The sequence below is a fragment of the Littorina saxatilis genome, linkage group LG15 (assembly GCF_037325665.1).
Source record: "Littorina saxatilis isolate snail1 linkage group LG15, US_GU_Lsax_2.0, whole genome shotgun sequence".
In the NCBI taxonomy this organism is placed as follows: Eukaryota; Metazoa; Mollusca; class Gastropoda; order Littorinimorpha; family Littorinidae; genus Littorina; species Littorina saxatilis.
Genome location: NC_090259.1, coordinates 46827730 through 46855096, shown reverse-complemented (window position 1 = coordinate 46855096; position 27367 = coordinate 46827730). Strand labels below are relative to the sequence as shown.

The following is a 27367-nucleotide window of genomic DNA, read 5'->3' as shown; positions in this document are numbered from 1 at the left end:
TCTATTAAATTTAATGACATCCAATACCGATACAGGCACAGCCTGGCGGTGACTTTATCATTTATTTTCTTCTGCTGATATGACCAAGTCACAGAGACAGACTTCTTTTTCAAAATACTTTTTCAGTTCCTGGGAGGAGACGATGGAGTCACAATGTTTTATGTGACGTCAAGGCTTATTACATGATGGATCTTGCTCATGTGTCAAATTTGCACTTGAAACTTTAAACTATGAAACTGTGTCATTTGCAATCAAAAAACAAGAAAGGTAGGTTGTTGGAACGTTTGTTATTGACAAAACAATACATTCACAGATATTTCGACCCAACGGTCTTTTGAGTGAACAGACTAACAAATATTCACACAAAACTTATCTTGATAGAATCAGTTTTGTCAATAACAAACGTTCCAACAACCCACCTTTCTGGGTTTTTTATTCTCAATTTTGGAACGTTGGCAGTCTCTTTGTTTTTGGATTTGTGTCATTTGGAAATTAAATATGCCCATGCACAACACACACACATACATGTATCCCAGTGTAAACTACATTCCAAACTCAAGACTCACAATCACAAAATCCAATCATCCATTCTCATCTAGTTTCTCTGACCGGTCCACTAGATTTTCATCTTGCCGTAAGAAACATCGTTTATCACAGGTGTGTTATAAGATGATTAATTACAAGGGTCAGGTAAATTGACCTCCGTACAGTCACACACACCTGGAAGGCGCGACTCTCTTGCTGCTAGCTTTCCACTTAGAGAAATTGACCCGAATTTCACAGCGATATGATAATAGAGTAACGAGAAAAAAATAATACAAAGCAGCTAGCACAAAGACTGTGCTTAAACGGAAATAAAAATGATACCTCTGGTGATGCACAGGCAAACACTGATTAATATTGCATGGCAAGTTTGACACACTTGCAAATGGAATCATGGACTATAGTTGACCCAAAGATAACCAACACTGGAAAGCAAAGTGTCAACATAACGCGTGCATGCACACACACACGAACGCTTGCATGCCAGTACACGCACGCACGCACACACACACACACACACACACACACACTCACACACACACACACGCAAGCACGCACACACACACACACACACACACTCACACACACTCACACACACACACGCACACACACACCACACACACACACACACACACACACACGCACATGCTCACACACACACCACACACACACGCACACACCACACACACACACACGCACATGCACACAAACACACACAACAAACACACACACCGCACACACGCACACACACACGCATGCACGCATGCGCGCACGCACGCACGCACACACACATTCGCACACGCATGCACGCACGCACACACACACACACACACACACTCACAGTCCACAGATTGTCACAAAAAGAGAGATCGATGGTAACATGTCTACTTGTTAAAAGTGTCATCATATGTATTACAAATGTACACTTTAACACAGGTATGTATGCAAGCAGGCAAGCAAGCACACACATACATACACGCACACAAACACCAATACAGACACACACACACACATACACACACACACAGGTACAGGCCTCTGTTAAAATCTCTGTCTGTCACACACACAAAAACACACACAAATCCACCAACCCATACACACACACACACACGTCTCCGGTGTAAACTCCATTCCAAACTCAGGACTCACAATCACAAGATCCAATCATCCATTCTCATCTAGTTTCTCATCTTGCTGTTGCACACACACACACACACACACACACACACACACACACACACACACACACACACACACACACACACACACACACACACACACACACACACACACACACACACACACACACACACACACACTCCCTCACAGATACATGTATATCTGGTGGAAACTCCATTCCACACTAAGGTCTCACAATCACCAAACCCATTCATCCATTCTAACTTGGTCTCTGTAACCAGTCCACTAGATTCTGATCTTGCTGGTGCAGACGTCAGCGTACACACACACACACACAGCAACCCATACCCACACACACACAGACGCACTCTCGCACACATACACACACGCCAACATATACACTCAAACATTCATGTTTGAACAAAATTGTAACGTTTCAATCCGGTGGAAACTCCACACTCAGGACTCGCAATCACTAAATCCATTCTTCAATTCTCATTCAGTCTCTCCCCCCAGTCATTAAATTCTGATCTTGCCGATGCATATGTCGGCGAACACGGCGGGCGTGATGGGTTCGTAATGTCCTGTTGACGAGGAGAAGTAGAAGAGACGATCTTTGACCTGCGAGGGGTCGAACGACTCCTTCCTCAACTCTGTCTTCTTCAGCTTGAAAGTACCTGCAGGGCAGCCAAGGGTAACTGTCAGTGTCCATTTTTGCAATTTTAATTTTTTTACCTCAGTTGCATGCAGGTGGCTTAGACCCTTTTTATATTTAGTCAAGTTTTGACTAAATATTTTAACATCGAGGGGGAATCGAAACGAGGGTCGTGGTGTATGTGCGTGTGTGTGTGCGTGCGTGTGTCTGTCTGTGAGTGTGTGTAGAGCGATTCAGACTAAACTACTGGACCGATCTTTATGAAATTTGACATGAGAGTTCCTGGGAATGATATCCCCGGACGTTTTTTTTCTTTTTTTCGATAAATGTCTTTGATGACGTCATATCCGGCTTTTTGTAAAAGTTGAGGCGGCACTGTCACACCCTCATTTTTCAATCAAACTGATTGAAATTTTGGCCAAGCAATCTTCGACGAAGGCCGGACTTCGGTATTGCATTTCAGCTTGGTGGCTTAAAAATTAATTAATGACTTTGGTCATTAAAAATCTGAAAATTGTAAAAAAAAATTTTTTTATAAAACGATCCAAATTTACGTTCATCTTATTCTTCATCATTTTCTGATTCCAAAAACATATAAATATGTTATATTTGGATTAAAAACAAGCTCTGAAAATTAAAAATATAAAAATTATGATCAAAATTAAATTTTCCAAATCAATTTAAAAACACTTTCATCTTATTCCTTGTCAGTTCCTGATTCCAAAAACATATAGATATGATATGTTTGGATTAAAAACACGCTCAGAAAGTTAAAACGAAGAGAGGTACAGAAAAGCGTGCTATCCTTCTCAGCGCAACTACTACCCCACTCTTCTTGTCAATTTCACTGCCTTTGCCATGAGCGGTGGACTGACGATGCTAGGAGTATATGTCTTGCTGAAAAATGGCATTGCGTACAGTTTCATTCTGTGAGTTCGACAGCTTGACTAAATGTTGTATTTTCACCTTACGCGACTTGTTTTTCTTTTTTCTCAGGCATCCTTCTTCATTGGTCTTGTTTTCCAATCAACTCCAAAATTCTGTTATCATAATTTGTTTGGCAAATACTTTTGCAATCAATAGTTCATTAACAGCAGTGATCACCAAATAAAAAAAAGTACATGCATATATATGACTCACTTTCATCATACTAATCCAACTAATTATGACTGCTGCCCTAGCTGCATAGGCATACAAGAAAATGACAATGTCCTACTTTCTGATCCCATCTCACCTCTTCTGTGATCTTGAAATACATGAGGATAAAAAAAATGTTGAGTCATTCCATGAAATGATCAACAAAGCTTTAAAGCATGGGAAATATTAAACAAAATAGGTTCAAAAACATTTAAAAATTATGTTTCTTCACCCAAACCTGAGCCCTAAAGATCATGATTTTTTTTAATTTGTTTTGGGGCGCCACTGTAAGTTTATCTTCATCACCTGCATTTTTTTAAACCAGATTTTCTCAGAATTAGTTTTCTGGGGAAAATCACCAACAAAAAAAGAAAACAAAAGAAAGAAATATAAACCTTAACACTTTCTACGCCACCTATGTTGACCAAGTTTTTTTTCATCGCTCAGTTCTTCTTCTTCAGCGTTCCAGAATTGTCAGGTTACGTGTGAGCTGTTTGCCCATTTGGGTTCCCCTCACTATACTCTGAGAGCATAGTCAGCTTCACTCCGCTTTCACTGCTGGGTATTTTCGTGTTTCCATAACCCACCGCACTCCGACATGGATTACAGGATCTTTTCCATGCGCACTTGGTCTTGTGCTTGCGTCTGCACATAAGTTGACCTGGGAGATCAGAAAAATCTCCACTCTTAACCCACCAGGCGGCAGCGACCGGGATTCAAACTCGCGACCTCCCGATTAAGTGACCGACGTCTTACCACAGTGTGCGCTCAGTAAAGATTTATACTCGCTGCCATCCCTCTCACCTGTGGTGTCCACCTCCTTCATCAGACGAACAAAGACGGGGCGGGCGTACGGGGGCAGGGATCGCTGCAGAGCCAAGGTCATCTTCTGAAGGTCAAGGCTTCGGTCCTCGTCCACTATGGCGGCCATGCCGGCACGACCCTCAGAGCCTGTGGTGAACACGATGTGAAATTTGTCATTGCGCACACAATACAAGTGATGCACACAGAATACAGAATATTTTATTAGCCAAAGTTTGGACATTTGTTTTAAAAAAAATTTTTCACAATTTCCCTGCATGGAAAAGTGTCCTGTTACAGCTCTGACATTAACAGATATACACATAAACACACACAACCCCAACCCCTCCACTCCCTCCCACACACCCCCCCCCCTCCCTCCCTCACATCCCTCCCTCCCTTCCCTCCCTCCCTCCCTGGACCGACGTGATTAGAGATGACAGTCTCCACCTCGCTCGTTGACGCATTCTCCCCCCCCCCCCTCCCCACACAGACACACTACCCTCCCCCCCCCCCCCCTACCTGGCACCTCCACTCCGTAGACGACAGCGTCCTTGAGTCCTACATGGTTTGAGATGACTGCCTCCACCTCGCTTGTCGACACGTTTTCTCCCCGCCAGCGGAAGGTGTCGCCCGTACGGTCGTGGAAATACATGTAGCCCAGCTCATCCATCACCAGTACATCGCCTGAAATTGACAATACAACAAAACCCTCCGTTTTCAAGTCTTCTGGATGGCTGCGTCCTATGGATACAAGTCTTTCGGATGAGACGAAAAACCGAGGTCCCTTCGTGTACACTACATTGGGGTGTGCACGTTAAAGATCCCACGATTGACAAAAGGGTCTTTCCTGGCAAAATTGTGTAGGCATAGATAAAAATGTCCACCAAAATACCCGTGTGACTTGGAATAATAGGCCGTGAAAAGTAGGATATGCGCCGAAATGGCTGCGATCTGCTGGCCGATGTGAATGCGTGATGTATTGTGTAAACAAGAAGAGCAAACGCTCGATCGAGTCACTTTCGCAGTTCTGAATATTATATGAGGCATCAGATGGACAGGAAGAAATTGCTATTCACAACACAATGAGTCACGTTCACATAAAATTTGAGCCCGGTCACTTTTATAGTTTCCGAGAAAAGCCCAACGTTAAGTTGTGTGTTGCCGAACAGAAAAGGCTAGTTATCTCCCTTGTTTTTCTGATAACGTTCGTAAAAGGCTACAGATGTAAATACTTTGATGTAAAGAATAATCCTACAAAGTTTCAATCACATCCGATGAACTTTGTCAAAGATATAAAATGTCTAATTTTTCCTTTGACGCTGACCTGTGACCTTGAAAAAGGTCAAAGGTCAACGAAACCATCGTTAAAGTGTAGAGGTCATTGGAGGTCACGACTAAACAAAATATGAGCCCGATCGCTTTGATAGTTTCCGAGAAAAGTTTGTCAAAGATATAAAATGTCTAATTTTTCCTTTGACGCTGACCTGTGACCTTGAAAAAGGTCAAAGGTCAACGAAACCATCGTTAAAGTGTAGAGGTCATTGGAGGTCACGACTAAACAAAATATGAGCCCGATCGCTTTGATAGTTTCCGAGAAAAGTCCAACGTTAAGGTGGTGTCTACGGACGGCCGGCCGGACGGCCGGCCGGCCGGCCGGACAGACTAACACTGACCGATTACATAGTCACTTTTTCTCAAGTGACTCAAAAAATTCCATCTCACACGGCATAAATAAATCCCTGCGCCTTAAATATGTGCGCGATATAAATTGCATAAAAAAAATTTTTAAAAAATTTAAAAAATCCCTGCGCTTAGAACTGTACCCACGGAATACGCGCAATATAAGCCTCATATTGATTGATTGATTGATGGATACATTTTGAAGAACAATCACCATGTATGAGCATTTGACAACTGAATGTACGGATAATAACATTTTCTGAAAGATAACCACGTTTGTCATAACACAGTGCTGGGAAAGAGCAGCACTGCATTCAGGCAACTCCCCGTGCAAATACGTAGTCAGCCGACTGACATCTTTTTAATGAATCCCCATTTTAGTTTGATTACCGTATTTGACGGACTACAAGCCGTGACTTTTTTTTTTTTTAAATCGCATTGCGGCTTATATAAAGATGCGGCTAAAACGTTACCTAAACTTGAATAGCATTCACCTAATGGAAGTCGCCGCGGATTTTCATTTCGCTCGATTAGCGATTACCGGTACTTTATTAGCTCTCTACTCAAGATTCGGCGCTTTTCTCTTTCTTTCGCGAATCTTCATTTGTCAACAAGTCGTCGTGACAAGATAGCGCACAGAGAAACACCGGATGTATCAGGATCTCGCGCGCGCAAGATTTCGTTTTTTTGTGTCTCGCGATAGTTGGAGGAGCGAGAGCCGCCATGTTGTGTTTTCGTCTGCTCCTAATGTGTGCTAAAGTCGTAAATCATCCCAAAAAAGCTTATTCCGGGCGGAACTGCATGTGTGTGTTGGTTACAAATTGTGTGTGTGATATTTTTCTTCAAACTTTGTCACTTTTCTTCTTTGTTTCACTTGTTTATTCTCGGAGCCGATTTCGCCAAATAGCCTGGTTGTTTTGATTGATTGACATGATCTGATTATATTTTTTTCGACGGCGGCTAATATAGTGACGCGGCCTATACGTGGCTCGTCCCAATTTTTTTTTTTAAAGTCGGGGGTGCGGCTTATAAAACGGTGCGTCTTGTAATACGTCAAATACGGTACTGTATTTCAATCGTTCAACTGCAGTTGACCGACTGTCTTTCTGGCCGGTGAAACTGGCCCAAGACAACATGACTTGACGTGACGTGACATGTTGTCTGTCAAGACACCTAGACAACATGACTTGACGTGACATGACATGTTGTCTGTCAAGACACCTAGACAACATGACTTGACGTGACGTGACATGTTGTCTGTCAACACACCTAGACAACATGACTTGACGTGACGTGACATGTTGTCTGTCAAGACACCTAGACAACATGACTTGACGTGACGTGACATGTTGTCTGTCAACACACCTAGACAACATGACTTGACGTGACGTGACATGTTGTCTGTCAACACACCTAGACAACATGACTTGACGTGACGTGACATGTTGTCTGTCAACACACCTAGACAACATGACTTGACGTGACGTGACATGTTGTCTGTCAACACATCTAGACAACATGACTTGACGTGACGTGACATGTTGTCTGTCAAGACACCTAGACAACATGACTTGACGTGACGTGACATGTTGTCTGTCAACACACCTAGACAACATGACTTGACGTGACGTGACATGTTGTCTGTCAAGACACCTAGACAACATGACTTGACGTGACGTGACATGTTGTCTGTCAAGACACCTAGACAACATGACTTGACATGACGTGACATGTTGTCTGTCAAGACACCTAGACAACATGACTTGACGTGACGTGACATGTTGTCTGTCAAGACACCTAGACAACATGACTTGTGCCGTCAGTCAATATACCTGTACAACACGTCGCGTAGCACCTGTCTTACCTGTCATGAAGGCCATGTCCCCCTTCTTGAAGACGTCATGGAGGATCTTCTTCTGTGTGGCCGCCTTGTTGGCGTAGCCATCAAACTCTCGCACTGGGTTGCCCTTGACGATCTTCCCCGCCAGCTCCCCCAGCTCACCTGTCGCCATGACAACACAAAGGTCACTGCTGTATACTCTCAACGTTTAAGACCTGATTTTCTCAGATTTGTGAAGGTGGGTACTTGTTGGCTGCCAGGAAGCATTTGTTTATCAAGGATTACCTGTATTTACTTCAACTGACAACTTACAGTGTGGCCTTGCTGTATAATACACAACAGGCACACACTGTTTTGTTGTCGATTGTCTTCTTGTGTTGAGCCTAAAATCTCCATCCTTGAGTAATAAAGTTCGTTCGTTGTTGTAAATTGAATGGTTTGTTGCCCGTTTAAGGGGAGGTGGGCCAGTGCAAAATGGACAAATTGATCAAAACCCTTTTTAACATTTTTTTGCAGATAATGGTCTCATAACATACCTAAAATGCATGTGTGTCTGTGTTTTTGTCTAAAGTGTCATATTTATGTGTCAATAAAGACAATATTTAAACAGTTTATCTTTAACGTCGTTTTTCTCATGTCGGCCATTTTTGCGGCAGTTGCATCTGTGGTGTTGCGATTTCTCTGGCTGTAATTTAGCTAGAGCAATAATTGTTTGTGCAGTTTGTGCACAATATCACATTCTGGGGGATTACGAAAGGATTTTGTTGCCATTGTATTACAGTCATAACCAGGTTATTTCAAACAAAATTTTTGCAGGAGTTACCCTAAAGTTTGACGGTTGTAACCTTTTTAAGACCTGATTTTCTCATATTTGTGAAGGTCATAAAAGAAGGGTTCCACTGCAGCGAGGGGTGACTCACCAGGCTGAGCGTGCACACACACTCCCTTCTTGTCCCTGATGACCTCACCGCTGGCCGGGTCCACCTTGACCAGAGTCACCGGGTAGAGGATCGGTGCGATCCTCGTGGTGAAACCCACCGCCCCCACCTTGTTCTCAAAGTTGACTGAAAAATAGACCATGCTCAGAAATTTAGACCATGTTCAGAAATAGATCTTGTTTGGATACAGACCATGTTCAGAAATAGACCATATGTTTAGAAATAGACCATGTTCAGAAATTTAGACCGTGTTCAGAAATAGACCATGGTCAGAAATAGACGGTGTTCAGAAATAGACCATATGTTTAGAAATAGACCATATGTTCAGAAATAGACCATTGTTTAGAAATAGACCATGTTCAGAAATAGACCATGTTCAGAAATAGACCATGTTTAGAAATATTGTTCACAAATAGACCATGTTCAGAATAGACCATTGTTCAGAAAAAGACCATGTTTAGAAACAGACCATGTTCAGAAACAGACTGGTTCGTATGGGTTGAGAAAGAGGGAATAGCCGTGCTTTTAGTGAGAAATAATCCACACGTGTCCATGTCCGCGTGTTTCTGCCACACCGCTTACTAGTGATGCAGGAGCTTTTCGTAAACAACCATTTTTGTCACTCTCTGACTGATCCATATTCATTTTTGTGATTATAACGCTTTTGCGGATAATTCTAAATTAATGATGATGGAGAGGGATGAATGTCCTCCACGACTGGCTTTACCTGGTACAACTCCATCATAGAGCTCCCTATAATATGGATAATAAAATGAATGAGATGAAAATGAAATAAAAATGAGATGAAAATAACCAACATACTGATGTTACAGTTGCCCTCCGTAGCGCCGTAGAACTCCCCGATGATGCCGACACCAAAGCGTTCCTGGAACTGGCGCCAGATCTGAGGCTTGACGCCGTTACCGAACATGAGTCGCACGCGGTGCTGCTGTTCCTCCGGCCTGAAGGGCTGGGCCAGCAGGTAGCGACAGATCTCACCGATATACTGTGCAATCTGCACACACCACCGCAAAAACATCTTTGAACTTCAGAATTAAAAAAACAAGAAAGGTAAGCTGTCAGAACGTTTGTTTTTGACAAAACAATACGTTACAGTCACAAATATATCAACCCCGCGGTCCTTTAAGTGCACAGACAAACAAATATTAATTTTTAAACAAAAAATGACTCAGCTCGCAAAAGGTGCAGCCCCCTTGGGGAGAAGACACAAGCAATATTTGATAGAGCACTGGTCACTGCATGGACTTTGGTTCTTGTAAGGGTCAGGGGTTCAAATCCAGGCCGGGATGGACATGGGTCAACTTTATGTGCAGAGTCAGAAGTGGTATCCATGTTCCACTCCTGTGTCACCACAGTGGCATGTTATTGACCTCGGTCATTCTGCCATAAGTGCAGGTGGCTGATTATACCTAAACACGCTCACACCTGACATACAGTCAATCTTGTTGCTGCTAGCTTTTCACTGGGCCTGGAAGCAACTCCACTTTCCCAGCATTTGGATAATGGGGTAATAAAGTAAATGACATGATATCATCTTCTTCTTCCTTCATGGGATGAAACTCCCACCACTTTTACATGTATGACCGTTTTTACCTCGCCAGGCAGCCATAGATTGCTTTCGGGGGAAGCATGCTGGGTACTTTTGCATTTCTGTAACCCACCGAACTCTGACATGTTTTACAGCATCTTTTCCATGTGCACTTGGTCTTGTGCTTGGGATTGTACACACAAAGGGGGAAAAAGCACTAGGAGGCCTGCACATAAGTTGACCTGGGAGATCAGAAAAATCTCCACCCTTATCCCACCAGGTGCAGCCGGCCTGGATTCGAACCCACGACCTTTCGCTTAGGAGGCCGGCGCTTTATCCACTGGGCCCACGCGTCCGTCAAAATGAAAGTACATGTATATGAAATGAAGAAGACGACTCACAGTACAGTTGTACTTGACACAGTCCGCCCAGAACTGACTGGCGGAAAACTTCCTGCGAATAACGAGCACCGCGCCGCACTGGATCACCTGACCCACTCCCAGAATGCCCCCTGCCGTGTGATACAACGGCAGAGTGTCGTAAACCACGTCACTGGATTTGATGTTGAAGAACTGGTTTATCGCGTAAGACATGTAGAAAAACCTGGAACATCAACGAAGTGGGTTTGAACAGCATGAAGCATGTACAGCAAGAGTTACATGGAACATCAACACTCACTGCGTTTAAAATACATGTACATGCATAGACACACACACACACACACACACACACACACACACACACACACAAATACTCTCAAACATACACACACAAACACACATGAAGTCTACACTGACAGACTGACAGACAAAAAAACCCACTCACATAAACAACCCACGACCCCCCCCCCCTCCCCACACACACACACACATAAAGACTACATGTTAAAATGTACAACCAACACACCACGGGCAGAACAAGCATATAATTACCTGGTATGTGTGACTACGGCAGCCTTCGGCAGGCCAGTGGTGCCCGACGTGTACACGTAAAACAGCTTGTCTGAAAAAATAAACCCCCAATAATCAACAACGACGTAACATATGATGACAGAAGTTTAAAAACATACGACAGCAATTCACCCCAATAATCGACTTTGCTGATATTTTTGTCTGTGATATTTTCAGAATGTGTTGAAACAAGTGTGAAAAAATTAGAATAATCTACCAGACCGACTTTATGATACAAAATTTAGAATACGAGGTCATGCCAAAACTCATAAAATAATATAGGTCCTGTAGTTGTAATTGGTTGGTCAGATTACTCAACCCTCGTTTAAATGATTCTTGGCACGTCATCATATTCAAAATTCTCCATCATAAAGTTTGTCTTCTCTCATTTGTGCACACTTGTTTCAACACACTATGAAAATGCCACATGCAAAATATTAGCGGCATCCATGATTGGGGTCCATCGGTGTCCCATGTCTTAAAATTGGAAAATGCTAGTTAGATGAAAGAAACAAAGGGATGTAATCAAATATGATTGATGTGCACAACATAGATGTGAAAGAATGGGCGGTTCTGGTGAGGTTATGCCCCCTCTTTCTTTCGGCTGGTAACTGGCGCCACCTCGCGGCAAGATCACACGAGAAAGGAAAAAAAACGTGCATTGGTCCCAAATAGCATGTCGCTTTGGTAACAGCTCGTGTGTAAGTCGTGCATTTTATATGGTAAACAGACAATGGTCGGTTCTGGTGAGGTTATGCCCCTTCTTTCTTTCGGCTGGTAACTGGCGCCACCTCGCGGCAAGATCACAGGAGTTGTCTCGCGTTATCACCCCAGAAGCGCTCATTCAAAGGGAGCAGAGTGATGATATGAAAACACATTTCCTGGGACTTGACCCTTGCAGGTAAGTGAACTGAAAGAAGTTTGGCAACAGAAGGGAATCATTTTGGCCATTTTGCAAACGCATGAAAGAAGAAACAAGTTCAATGACAGATTTAATGACAATAAAACTGACAAGGTTTCATTTGAAACTTCTCGGTATAGTCCCCCTAAAGCTGTGTATAGCTGCACTAATGGCGCAATAAAAACGGTCACACACATACAAATCATGGGAGTTACAGCCCATGAACAAAGAAGAAAGGAACATACAAATCATGGGAGTTACAGCCCTTGAACAAAGAAGAAAGGAACATACAAATCATGGGAGTTACAGCCCTTGAACAAAGAAGAAAGGAACATACAAATCATGGGAGTTACAGCCCTTGAACAAAGAAGAAAGGAACATACAAATCATGGGAGTTACAGCCCATGAACAAAGAAGAAAGGAACATACAAATCATGGGAGTTACAGCCCTTGAACAAAGAAGAAAGGAACATACAAATCATGGGAGTTACAGCCCTTGAACAAAGAAGAAAGGAACATACAAATCATGGGAGTTACAGCCCTTGAACAAAGAAGAAAGGAACATACAAATCATGGGAGTTACAGCCCTTGAACAAAGAAGAAAGGAACATACAAATCATGGGAGTTACAGCCCATGAACAAAGAAGAAAGGAACATACAAATCATGGGAGTTACAGCCCTTGAACAAAGAAGAAAGGAACATACAAATCATGGGAGTTACAGCCCTTGAACAAAGAAGAAAGGAACATACAAATCATGGGAGTTACAGCCCATGAACAAAGAAGAAAGGAACATACAAATCATGGGAGTTACAGCCCTTGAACAAAGAAGAAAGGAACATACAAATCATGGGAGTTACAGCCCTTGAACAAAGAAGAAAGGAACATACAAATCATGGGAGTTACAGCCCTTGAACAAAGAAGAAAGGAACATACAAATCATGGGAGTTACAGCCCTTGAACAAAGAAGAAAGGAACATACAAATCATGGGAGTTACAGCCCATGAACAAAGAAGAAAGGAACATACAAATCATGGGAGTTACAGCCCTTGAACAAAGAAGAAAGGAACATACAAATCATGGGAGTTACAGCCCTTGAACAAAGAAGAAAGGAACATACAAATCATGGGAGTTAGAGCCCTTGAACAAAGAAGAAAGGAACATACAAATCATGGGAGTTACAGCCCATGAACAAAGAAGAAAGGAACATACAAATCATGGGAGTTACAGCCCATGAACAAAGAAGAAAGGAACATACAAATCATGGGAGTTACAGCCCATGAACAAAGAAGAAAGGAACATACAAATCATGGGAGTTACAGCCCTTGAACAAAGAAGAAAGGAACATACAAATCATGGGAGTTACAGCCCATGAACAAAGAAGAAAGGAACATACAAATCATGGGAGTTACAGCCCATGAACAAAGAAGAAAGGAACATTCTGTGTGATGATCTTGGATTGATGCCCTCCCAAAGCCCAAAGCTTGTCTTTAACTGGACGAAGTCGACTTTGCGTAACTGACTTAAAGAAGCTTCCGGAACAAGAATTCATCCCTTACAAATTCTCGTTCCAGAAGCTTTGCCAAGTGAGCTACGCGAAGTTTAACTATACTTTCAGCATAGCTTCGCCAAGTCTAAGGGAATGCACTCTGCTCTTTCGAGTGTGATTTCTACGTCCATCTTGAATCAAAAAGCACTCTTCTGACAAAAAGAACAACTTCGTCACAGAGCTACAGCGTAGCTTCGCATGTCAAAACTTGCAAAGCGAAGTAGCGTACAAAGTACTTCGCCGTAGCTGCAGGTTTTTGGTAAATAAAAAGATTTCGCGAAGCTTCGACAAGTCGACTTGGTGCTCAATTAAGGACGGGCTTAACCAACGCCCTTCAACTGACCTCTGAACGTCTGGTCGACGGAGGGTGGGGGGTACTTGCTAGCCTGGGACAGCAGCTGGTCAAGGTTGGTCGGCATCAGGTCGTTGGACACCATGCGGCCGCTACAGAACAGGCGCATGCTGGTTGGTAGCTCTAACAGAATGTCTTTCACAGCTGAAACAAATGTGAATGTCTCAGTACATGTATTTGATCACGTTCATTAATAGGGTAAAGGGACACCCTTTTAAGACCCGCCATTTTAACTCTGTCTCAATTATGGACCTAGCTCGATTTTTACACATTTTCAGTTCATAGTCTCTGTACATTTAGCCCCATTTCAGTCGCATGGGAGGCCGGCGTCTTATCCACCAGGTCATTGAGCCTGTCACGCATACATACAGACACGCACACTACCTTCCTCTCTTCACATGAACATACAGACACACACACTACCTTCCTCTCTTCACATGAACATACAGACACACACACTACCTTCCTCTCTTCACATGAACATACAGACACACACACTACCTTCCTCTCTTCACATGAACATACAGACACACACACTACCTTCCTCTCTTCACATGAACATACAGACACGCACACTACCTTCCTCTCTTCACATGAACATACAGACACACACACTACATTCCTCTCTTCACATGAACATACAGACACACACACTACCTTCCTCTCTTCACATGAACATACAGACACGCACACTACCTTCCTCTCTTCACATGAACATACAGACACGCACACTACCTTCCTCTCTTCACATGAACATACAGACACACACACTACCTTCCTCTCTTCACATGAACATACAGACACGCACACTACCTTCCTCTCTTCACATGAACATACAGACACACACACTACCTTCCTCTCTTCACATGAACATACAGACACGCACCAGGGATCGCGTTTACCGGTAATTTCCGGTATTTTACCGGTTAAGATTCGCCAATACCGGAAAAAAAAGTGGATGTCGGTCAGACGTACCAATTGTTATTTGGTTTGACCGGTAAAAAAAAAAGTAGCAATTACAAAAATCGTTTGTCAGTACGAGGGAGAGAGAGAGAGAGAGAGAGAGAGAGAGAGAGAGAGAGAGAGAGAGAGAGAGAGAGAGAGAGAGAGAGAGAGAGAGAGAGAGAGAGAGAGAGAGAGAATTGGATGGCCTGTTGTGACAGCGCTACAATGTTGCGATTATGTCTCCATTGATGACACTTGATGTCAAGGTGTCAAACATGACGTCAAAAATCAGACATCATACTTTTCGCGCCATTTCTTTCGGTTCCCGGTCCATCGTAAAATCTTTCAGTTTATGTTATAAGGGACGGCGTCTAACTATAGCCGACATAGCATCATACCGGGAAATCGCGTACTCACACCAGCTTAGATCTTTGTCTACATACAGTTGATTATTGTGAGGCGAGTCGATTGCGATGAAGAAGCAACGATCTTTACTGTCTTTTCTACCCCCAAGAGGTGAGAAAAGGCCTTTGAATGAAGGAACTGAAAGTGAAAGTACTTCACGGCCTAGTACATCTGCAGAGCCCGAGTCTCAAGCGGCGGCAAAGAAACCAACATCGGCATCTTCCACTGTCAAACGATTTCAGGAAAAATGGTGCAAAGAGTTTCTGTGGTTGCGGACAGAGGGGGAGGGGGAGAACTTTCTCATGTTTTGTGAAGACTGCAAAAAAACACATCAAAAAATGGTTACACAAGAGGTTGTTCATCTCTCGAAGACCATTCAAAATCGCTAAGTCATAGAAATGCTGTTGGCTCTGCGCGTGAAAACTTTTTGACAACAAAGACTAGGCGAAAGTGAAACTGTAACAGTAAGTAACTAGTGAGTAAGTCTTCCAGTTGCGTGATTACTATTTGCTTTCCTATTTTATTTCGGAAGTCTCTCTCTCTCTCACTCTCTCTCTCTCTCACACACAGCGGCTGCTGATGTGTCACTGTCAAGTTGTGCGACAGTTGCTTTGAGGGGGGGGGGGGGGGGGGGGGGGGAGAAAAAACGTCCGCATATCACTGACATTGATTTAATGTATTGTAAGTCATTGTTTGTCTTTTACTGGTTGCCTTGGCAAGCTTACCGATTTTCGTGAGAGCCTTGTAGCCAGCTCATGACGTCATACCGGTTTGAAAAATACCTAGCGCGATCACTGCACGCACACTACATTCCTCTCTTTACGTGAACATACAGACACGCACACTACCTTCCTCTCTTCACATGAACATACAGACACACACACTACCTTCCTCTCTTCACATGAACATACAGACACACACACTACCTTCCTCTCTTCACATGAACATACACACACACACTACCTTCCTCTCTTCACATGAACATACAGACACGCACTACCTTCCTCTCTTCACATGAACATACAGACACACACACTACCTTCCTCTCTTCACATGAACATACAGACACGCACACTACCTTCCTCTCTTCACATGAACATACAGACACACACACTACCTTCCTCTCTTCACATGAACATACAGACACACACACTACCTTCCTCTCTTCACATGAACATACAGACACACACTACCTTCCTCTCTTCACATGAACATACAGACACGCACACTACCTTCCTCTCTTCACATGAACATACAGACACGCACACTACCTTCCTCTCTTCACATGAACATACAGACACACACACTACCTTCCTCTCTTCACATGAACATACACACACACTACCTTCCTCTCTTCCCATGAACATACAGACACGCACACTACCTTCCTCTCTTCACATGAACATACAGACACACACACTACCTTCCTCTCTTCACATGAACATACAGACACACACACTACCTTCCTCTCTTCACATGAACATACAGACACGCACACTACCTTCCTCTCTTCACATGAACATACAGACACGCACACTACCTTCCTCTCTTCACATGAACATACAGACACACACACTACCTTCCTCTCTTCACATGAACATACAGACACACACACTACCTTCCTCTCTTCACATGAACATACAGACACGCACACTACCTTCCTCTCTTCACATGAACATACAGACATGCACACTACCTTCCTCTCTTCACATGAACATACAGACACGCACACTAAATTCCTCTCTTCACATGAACATACAGACACACACACTACCTTCGGGGCGGGGATATAGCTCAGTTGGTAGCGCGCTGGATTTGTATTCAGTTGGCCGCTGTCAGCGTGAGTTCGATCCCAGGTTCGGCGGAAATTTATTTCAGAGTCAAATTTGTGTGCAGACTCTCTTCGGTGTCCGAACTCCCCCCCCGTGTACACTACATTGGGTGTGCACGTTAAAGATCCCACGATTGACAAAAGGGTCTTTCCTGGCAAAAATTACTTAGGCACAGTTAATAATTGTCTACCTATACCCGTGTGACTTGGAATAATAGGCCGTGAAAGGTAAATATGCGCCGAAATGGCTGCAATTACTGGCCGTATAAAATTTCATCTCACACGGCATCACTGCAGAGCGCCTAGAACTGTACCCATGGAATATGCGCGATATAAGCCTCATTGATTGATTGACTACCTTCCTCTCTTCACATGAACATACAGACACGCACACTACCTTCCTCTCTTCACATGAACATACAGACACACACACTACCTTCCTCTCTTCACATGAACATACAGACACACACACTACCTTCCTCTCTTCACATGAACATACAGACACACACACTACCTTCCTCTCTTCACATGAACATACAGACACGCACACTACATTCCTCTCTTCACATGAACATACAGACACACACACTACCTTCCTCTCTTCACATGAACATACAGACACACACACTACCTTCCTCTCTTCACATGAACATACAGACACACACACTACCTTCCTCTCTTCACATGAACAGACAGACACGCACACTACCTTCCTCTCTTCACATGAACATACAGACACACACACTACCTTCCTCTCTTCACATGAACATACAGACACACACACTACCTTCCTCTCTTCACATGAACATACAGACACACACACTACCTTCCTCTCTTCACATGAACATACAGACACACACACTACCTTCCTCTCTTCACATGAACATACAGACACACACACTACCTTCCTCTCTTCACATGAACATACAGACACACACACTACCTTCCTCTCTTCACATGAACATACAGACACACACACTACCTTCCTGTCTTCACATGAACATACAGACACACACACTACCTTCCTCTCTTCACATGAACATACAGACACACACACTACCTTCCTGTCTTCACATGAACATACAGACACGCACACTACCTTCCTCTCTTCACATGAACATACAGACACACACACTACCTCCCTCTCTTCACATGAACATACAGACACGCACACTACCTTCCTCTCTTCACATGAACATACAGACACACACACTACCTTCCTGTCTTCACATGAACATACAGACACGCACACTACCTTCCTCTCTTCACATGAACATACAGACACACACACTACCTTCCTCTCTTCACATGAACATACAGACACACACACTACCTTCCTCTCTTCACATGAACAGACACGCACACTACCTTCCTCTCTTCACATGAACATACAGACACACACACTACCTTCCTCTCTTCACATGAACATACAGACACACACACTACCTTCCTCTCTTCACATGAACATACAGACACACACACTACCTTCCTGTCTTCACATGAACATACAGACACACACACTACCTTCCTCTCTTCACATGAACATACAGACACACACACTACCTTCCTGTCTTCACATGAACATACAGACACGCACACTACCTTCCTCTCTTCACATGAACATACAGACACACACACTACCTTCCTCTCTTCACATGAACATACAGACACGCACACTACCTTCCTCTCTTCACATGAACATACAGACACACACACTACCTTCCTGTCTTCACATGAACATACAGACACACACACTACCTTCCTCTCTTCACATGAACATACAGACACACACACTACCTTCCTCTCTTCACATGAACATACAGACACACACACTACCTTCCTCTCTTCACATGAACATACAGACACACACACTACCTTCCTCTCTTCACATGAACATACAGACACACACACTACCTTCCTCTCTTCACATGAACATACAGACACACACACTACCTTCCTCTCTTCACATGAACATACAGACACACACACTACATTCCTCTCTTCACATGAACATACAGACACACACACTACCTTCCTCTCTTCACATGAACATACAGACACACACACTACCTTCCTCTCTTCACATGAACATACAGACACACACACTACCTTCCTCTCTTCACATGAACATACAGACACACACACTACCTTCCTCTCTTCACATGAACATACAGACACACACACTACCTTCCTCTCTTCACATGAACATACAGACACGCACACTACCTTCCTCTCTTCACATGAACATACAGACACGCACACTACCTTCCTCTCTTCACATGAACATACAGACACACACACTACCTTCCTCTCTTCACATGAACATACAGAAGACACACACACTACCTTCCTCTCTTCACATGAACATACAGACACACACACTACCTTCCTCTCTTCACATGAACATACAGACACACACACTACCTTCCTCTCTTCACATGAACATACAGACACGCACACTACCTTCCTCTCTTCACATGAACATACAGACACACACACTACCTTCCTCTCTTCACATGAACATACAGAAGACACACACACTACCTTCCTCTCTTCACATGAACATACAGACATGCACACTACCTTCCTCTCTTCACATGAACATACAGACACGCACACTACCTTCCTCTCTTCACATGAACATACAGACACGCACACTACCTTCCTCTCTTCACATGAACATACAGACACGCACACTACCTTCCTCTCTTCACATGAACATACAGACACACACACTACCTTCCTCTCTTCACATGAACATACAGAAGACACACACACTACCTTCCTCTCTTCACATGAACATACAGACACACACACTACCTTCCTCTCTTCACATGAACATACAGACACACACACTACCTTCCTCTCTTCACATGAACATACAGACACGCACACTACCTTCCTCTCTTCACATGAACATACAGACACACACACTACCTTCCTCTCTTCACATGAACATACAGACACACACACTACCTTCCTCTCTTCACATGAACATACAGAAGACACACACACTACCTTCCTCTCTTCACATGAACATACAGACACACACACTACCTTCCTCTCTTCACATGAACATACAGACACACACACTTCCTTCCTCTCTTCACATGAACATACAGACACGCACACTACCTTCCTCTCTTCACATGAACATACAGACACACACACTACATTCCTCTCTTCACATGAACATACAGACACGCACACTACATTCCTCTCTTCACATGAACATACAGACACACACACTACCTTCCTCTCTTCACATGAACATACAGACACACACACTACATTCCTCTCTTCACATGAACATACAGACACGCACACTACCTTCCTCTCTTCACATGAACATACAGACACACACACTACCTTCCTGTCTTCACATGAACATACAGACACACACACTACCTTCCTCTCTTCACATGAACATACAGACACACACACTACCTTCCTCTCTTCACATGAACATACAGACACACACACTACCTTCCTCTCTTCACATGAACATACAGACACACACACTACCTTCCTCTCTTCACATGAACATACAGACACGCACACTACCTTCCTCTCTTCACATGAACATACAGACACACACACTACCTTCCTCTCTTCACATGAACATACAGACACACACACTACCTTCCTCTCTTCACATGAACATACAGACACACACACTACCTTCCTCTCTTCACATGAACATACAGACACGCACACTACCTTCCTCTCTTCACATGAACATACAGACACACACACTACCTTCCTCTCTTCACATGAACATACAGACACACACACTACCTTCCTCTCTTCACATGAACATACAGACACACACACTACCTTCCTCTCTTCACATGAACATACAGACACACACACTACCTTCCTCTCTTCACATGAACATACAGACACGCACACTACCTTCCTCTCTTCACATGAACATAGACACACACACTACCTTCCTCTCTTCACATGAACATACAGACACGCACACTACCTTCCTCTCTTCACATGAACATAGACACACACTACCTTCCTCTCTTCACATGAACATACAGACACACACACTACCTTCCTGTCTTCACATGAACATACAGACACACACACTACCTTCCTCTCTTCACATGAACATACAGACACACACACTACCTTCCTCTCTTCACATGAACATACAGACACGCACACTACATTCCTCTCTTCACATGAACATACAGACACGCACACTACCTTCCTCTCTTCACATGAACATACACCTCTCTCGCTTTCTTTCTTAAATCTCATTCTCGCCCCTCTTCTCTCACTTCACTTAAGCCTTACATCTTCATCCTTGTCAAATAAAGTGCAATTTAGTTCAGACTTCTCTCTCTCTCTCTCTCTCTCTCTCTCTCTCTCTCTCTCTCTCTCTCTCTCTCTCTCTCTCTCTCTCTCTCTCTCTCTCTCTCTCTCTCTCTCTCTCTCTCTCTCTCTCTCTCTCTCTCTCTCTCTCTCTCTCTCTCTCTCTCTCTCTCTCTCTCTCTCTCTCTCTCTCTCCCTCCCTCTGTTTAGTGTTCAGTGTTCAATCTCCTTTGCTCTCTCCCTCTTGCTCCCTCTCTCTATCTCTTTTTCATATGTGTTTATGTGTCTCAAGGACAAATTGTAAGAAAAGGCCTAGCCTTCAATCTTTATCCTTGTAAAATAAAGTTCCCTCCCTCCCCGTCCCCCACCTCATCTCTCTCCCCCCTCCCTCCCTCCCATTTTACCAAGCTTACCCCCAGACATTTCACCACCGAAGATGAGTGCCTTAGCGCCAGCAGCGTTGATGCAGTGAGCAAGAGGCTCGTGCCTCAAGTTGAAGTTGATGAGAGCGCCAACAACGCCGATCTTGGACAAGCCCAGCCACAGACACACAAACTCCGGCCGATTCTCCATGAAGATGCCGATGCCGTCCCCTTTGCGGTAACCAGCCTCGTAGAAAAAGTTGGCAATCTGGTTGGTGTAATCGTCCACCTGTTGAAACGTCCATGTCTGATCTTCGAAGAGGAAGCACGGCTTCTGGGGATGCTTCTTCACTTGGTCCTGTGGAGGATTTAAAAATGGAAGTTACTTTTTGAGTAGGTTCACGGCCTCTCATTCTCACTCCATCCTTTTTTCTTGTCTCTCTCTCTCTCTCTCTCTCTCTCTCTCTCTCTCTCTCTCTCTCTCTCTCTCTCTCTCTCTCTCTCTCTCTCTCTCTCTCTCTCTCTCTCTCTCTCTCTCTCTCTCTCTCTCTCTCTCTCTCTCTCTCTCTCTCTCTCTCTCTCTCTCTCTCTGTCTGAGTCAGTCAGTCAGTCAGTCAGTCTGTCTGTCTGTCTGTCTGTCTGTCTTTCAAAGGGATGACCAAGACTGCAAGAGGGCAACAACATCAACAGTCATTGCAGATTTTGTTACTGCCATTTAATTTTGAACAATGTCTTGGTTGATAATACAAACACCATCGCATACATGATGTATCTCCACAGTGTGTGTGTGTCGGAGGGGTGCCACTGTGTATGCATCTGTGTGCCTCTGTGTCTGTGTGTGTGTGTGTGGGGGACATGGGTGCCTGTGTATGTATGTGTGGTGGGGGAGGTGCCTGTGTCAGTGTGTGTGCATGCATGTGTGTGCATCTCTGTGTGTGTGTCCAAGCAAGTGTGTGTGTAAGTGTGTGTAAGTGTGTGTAAGTGCATACATGCATGTGTGTTTCTACACTTGAACACCTGTGTGAGTGTGCGTGTTTGAGTATGAGAATGTATCGTTCCATTGTCATCACATCTGCCTGATGCATGTCCATCCACTCATCCGCCTCTCTCGGCACCTGTGTGGACATGTATGTACATGTATACTCCTGCAGCAGTCTGTATGTGGGTGTATTTCAACTGTCATCTGAAGAAGTTCAAATTGACAAAACGTCCCATTGACAAAAGTACATGACGAAATGTCATCAACGATGTGGAATTCAAGGTGCTATTGTTCATCCCTCCCTCCCATCCATCCTCCCTGCCTTCTGCTCAGCTGACTTCAAATCTCAGAACTGAGAATGCCAGTTTTCTCACCTTGAACAGTTTAGCGACAGTGGTCTTGGCTCTGGTGTGCGATCGCACCTTTAGCGTCAGCTTGATCAGACCTGTCAGAGCTCTGAAACACGAGACATGGTTGACTTGACAGCAATACATGTAGATGATGTTCTAAAATAACTCTATGGGGTTTGTATGGGTTGTCAAACAGTGAATACCTTTACTCTTTCTCTATTGTATTTATTTTGCTAAGAAGGGACAGCTAGGACTGGTCTGGTTTATTGTTTAGTTAACAAGAAGAGCAAACGCTCGATCGAGTCACTTTCGCAGTTCTGAATATTATATGAGGCATCAGATGGACAGGAAGAAATTGCTATTCACAACACAATGAGTCACGTTCACATAAAATTTGAGCCCGGTCACTTTTATAGTTTCCGAGAAAAGCCCAACGTTAAGTTGTGTGTTGCCGAACAGAAAAGGCTAGTTATCTCCCTTGTTTTTCTGATAACGTTCGTAAAAGGCTACAGATGTAAATACTTTGATGTAAAGAATAATCCTACAAAGTTTCAATCACATCCGATGAACTTTGTCAAAGATATAAAATGTCTAATTTTTCCTTTGACGCTGACCTGTGACCTTGAAAAAGGTCAAAGGTCAACGAAACCATCGTTAAAGTGTAGAGGTCATTGGAGGTCACGACTAAACAAAATATGAGCCCGATCGCTTTGATAGTTTCCGAGAAAAGTCCAACGTTAAGGTGGTGTCTACGGACGGCCGGCCGGACGGCCGGCCGGACAGACTAACACTGACCGATTACATAGAGTCACTTTTTCTCAAGTGACTCAATAAATAAGTGTTAATATGCAACAGTGGAACGACCCCCCACCCCCTTCCCCCACCACTGTTAAGACCTCCACAAATCTGAGAAAATCAAGTCTTAAAATGGAGGCAAATTGACAAAGGTTATGTACGTATAGAAACAAAATCTGAAAAAGTTAGGTCTTAAAAAAGATAGTCTTAAATCGAGGATCTAAAAAGGGAGGTTTTACTGTCATTGAAAATATCCAGAAGAAGTGTTTTTTTACCTTGCTTTTAAACTGATGTTAAAATGTAATTTCACTTTTGCAGCCTCGATCTGACATGACATATGAGTTAGTTTAATATTTCAACCCTTCATTCACTGCCGAATACAGAAATTTATACAAAAGTCACATGCACTCACTCATATGTCAGAGGCTGAGAGAGACTATAGCTGTCAACAATTAATTGCTAATCACCAAGAAAAAAATTCTGACCTAATTTTGAGTTACATGTATGAACATTTATATCATAATAACTCTACACTGTTATATCTGCGTGCCTAAAACTCTTCGCATAACTGTGATACATAATGATAACATACATAATCTCAAGTACAGTATGAGAAGATAAAAACTGAGCATCACGTACTGAACATGGCATACTTAAAATAAAGGCTATAAATTAAACTTGTTAAGTCCAACATCAGCTATCGATCCTAATATTACTAATTAACCTAGGGGTGACTTTTTCGTATTCACACACTGAATTTATCCATGCATAGCAATTCTTCCTGATTTGGGCAGCTCGGATGATCGTCACACTTTCCCAAAGGTACTTTTTACCTATAAATTCATATTTAAAAACATATATATATAAAATTAAAAATACTAATCTACAGCGTCAGAATTAAGTTGTCATTTCAATATAAATTTCGAAATTTCATTAGGTCATCGCTCAAAAACAAAATTATCACTAGCTTTAAGTACACCTTAAGAGCTGCAGAAAAAAATCGGTACCAAAAAAAAAAAAAAAGATCAATAAGACTTAAAATTACGTAAAACATGTCTGTGCTAATTTAACATGACATCGTGACCTACTTCTGGATTATCGTGTAAATTAAGGGGAGTTGCTATGATGCAATTTAAGCCTCTCAATTTTCGTAACTTGGTCTTCAAGTCATAAACAGTTACTTGCATAACTATTTTGAAGGAAACCCTACTTAGTACTTGCTCCAGCCAGAGACATACACGTATACATAGATCTATGTCTCTGCTCCAGCTCGTCTCTCCGTCTACCTGACCTCGTGGCCTACTCAAATTCTCACCTTACATCTCTGGGCAATGTTTTCACCACGACGACGGCGAATTTCCATCCCCCAGTGGCAAGGTAAACCAAAAACGTCGCCGCAACTGCAAGCAAAGTCCCCACCCCGAGAAACACTCGAAGGGACACGCCCAGAGCCAAAAATATCAGCACCTTCAGCCACATTCTGTCCGTCACTACGCTCCCACCGGCCCGCACACATGTACTCAAGCGTCTTGCGAACTTGAACGGGCCACTGCTACTGCTAGGCTGCATTTGTGTCAAGGTACGATCGGAGTAATCCGGTTAGCGACAAGAACGACCAAAGTCCAATCCATTCGCGTGCTAAACTTTACATGGCGTGGTAACTAGCGCGAAGAATAACAACAACAACTTCCGGGTCATCCCGGGGGAGTGTTCATTGTTTGGTGCGACTTGATGCTGTCAGGAGATCGTGAAGATCAGAGAGCACGGTTAGTACTCTTAATTGTGCTGATGAATGGTCTTGTGTCAGCATGAGTTTTAAATGCTTTGACGGTGTTAGTGTTTCTGTGTGTGTGTGCAGTTTGTGAATGTGAGTGTAATCATGTGTGGGTGTGTGTGTGCCGGCCGGTGGGTGTGTTTCTGTTTATACATGGGTGTGAGTGCAGTTTGTGAAAGTGTGTGTACTCGTGTGTGTGTGTCAGGGCATAGATGAATACACATCTATGGTCAGGGGCGGGGGGGGGGGGGGGGAGGACAAACGTGTTTTTTTCATTTGGCAATTGTCCCTTATGAAAGGGTGTGAACAAAAGGAAGAGGAACTGAGGGAGGGAGGTCAGCCTATAGTGATGCATGTATCACATTTTACTCTGACTTTTTGTGTTTCATCATAGAGCAGCATTGCAAACTTGCCCATCTCCAACAGATAGCTTTTAACATTTACCCCCCCCCCCCCTCCCCCCAACACACACACACACACAGACAGATTATGAAATGCGCACTTGTCATATACAGCCGTTTTATTCAGCATACAAGAGACTAATATAAAATGCTTGCATTGATCGACGAACAACAAAATTGTTCTGATTAGATATATCTATTTCACATACATAACGAATGTCAACATGCATAACATTATCATAAAATGGACTGGGTGGCCGAGTGGTAACGCACTTGCGCTCGGAAGCGAGAGGTTGCGAGTTCGACCCTGGGTCAGGGCGTTAGCAATTTTCTCCCCCCTTTCCTAACCTAGGTGGTGGGTTCAAGTGCTAGTTAGGTCCCTTCGTGTACACAACATTGGGGTGTGCACGTTCGGATCTTTATTCTTTATTTGGTGTTTTACGTCGTTTTCAACCACGAAGGTTATATCGCGACGGGGGAAGGGGGAAGATGGGATAGAGCCACTTGTCAATTGTTTCTTGTTCACAAAAGCACTAATAAAAAATTTGCTCCAGGGGCTTGCAACGAAGTACAATATATTACCTTACTGGGAGAATGCAAGTTTCCAGTACAAAGGACTTAACATTTCTTACATACTGCTTGACTAAAATCTTTACAAAAATTGACTATATTCTATACAAGAAACACTTAACAAGGGTAAAAGGAGAAACAGAATCCGTTAGTCGCCTCTTACGACATGCTGGGGAGCATCGGGTAAATTCTTCCCCCTAACCCGCGGGGGGTACGTTAAAGATCCCACGATTGACAAAAGGGTCTTTCCTGGCAAAATTGTATAGGCATAGATAAAAATGTCCACCAAAATACCCGTGTGACTTGGAATAATAGGGCGTGAAAAGTAGGATATGCGCCGAAATGGCTGCGATCTGCTGGCCGATATGAATGCGTGATGTATTGTGTAAAAAAATTCCATCTCACACGGCATAAAATAAATCCCTGCGCCTTGAATATGTGCGCGATATAAATTGCATAAAAATAAAAATAAAAAATAAAAAAATTAAGTAGATGTGCAACGCCAAGGCACTGCATACCCCAGCGAAAGACAAACCTCTCTCTGTCTCTCTCTCTCTCAAACACACACACACACACACGCACACACACA

At 43.3% G+C, this 27367-nt stretch overlaps 1 protein-coding gene across 1 annotated transcript; it reads right to left on the bottom strand.

Annotated features, from left to right (window-relative positions):
* Positions 1–1347: 1347 nt before the first annotated feature.
* Positions 1348–25792, bottom strand: LOC138949484 (long-chain fatty acid transport protein 1-like). The gene is made up of 12 exons (XM_070321317.1): positions 25349–25792; positions 23263–23344; positions 21961–22267; positions 14029–14181; positions 11219–11288; positions 10688–10889; positions 9560–9752; positions 8720–8863; positions 7824–7961; positions 4799–4963; positions 4280–4426; positions 1348–2360 (listed from the first exon to the last, which is right to left on the bottom strand). Exons 1-12 carry the CDS (start codon positions 25600–25602, stop codon positions 2203–2205), a joined length of 2013 nt encoding a protein of 670 aa, XP_070177418.1. The 5' UTR covers positions 25603–25792; the 3' UTR covers positions 1348–2202.
* Positions 25793–27367: the final 1575 nt, after the last annotated feature.

Coding starts and splice junctions, on each gene's coding strand:
- LOC138949484 (XM_070321317.1), bottom strand. CDS start 25,602: ATGCAGCCTAGCAGTAGCAGTGGCCCGTTCAAGTTCGCAAGACGCTTG. Junction 22,268..23,262: donor CTGTCGCTAAACTGTTCAAG/GTGAGAAAACTG, acceptor AATCCTCCACAG/GACCAAGTGAAGAAGCATCC. Junction 8,864..9,559: donor GGAGGGCAACTGTAACATCA/GTATGTTGGTTA, acceptor TCTATTTTTCAG/TCAACTTTGAGAACAAGGTG.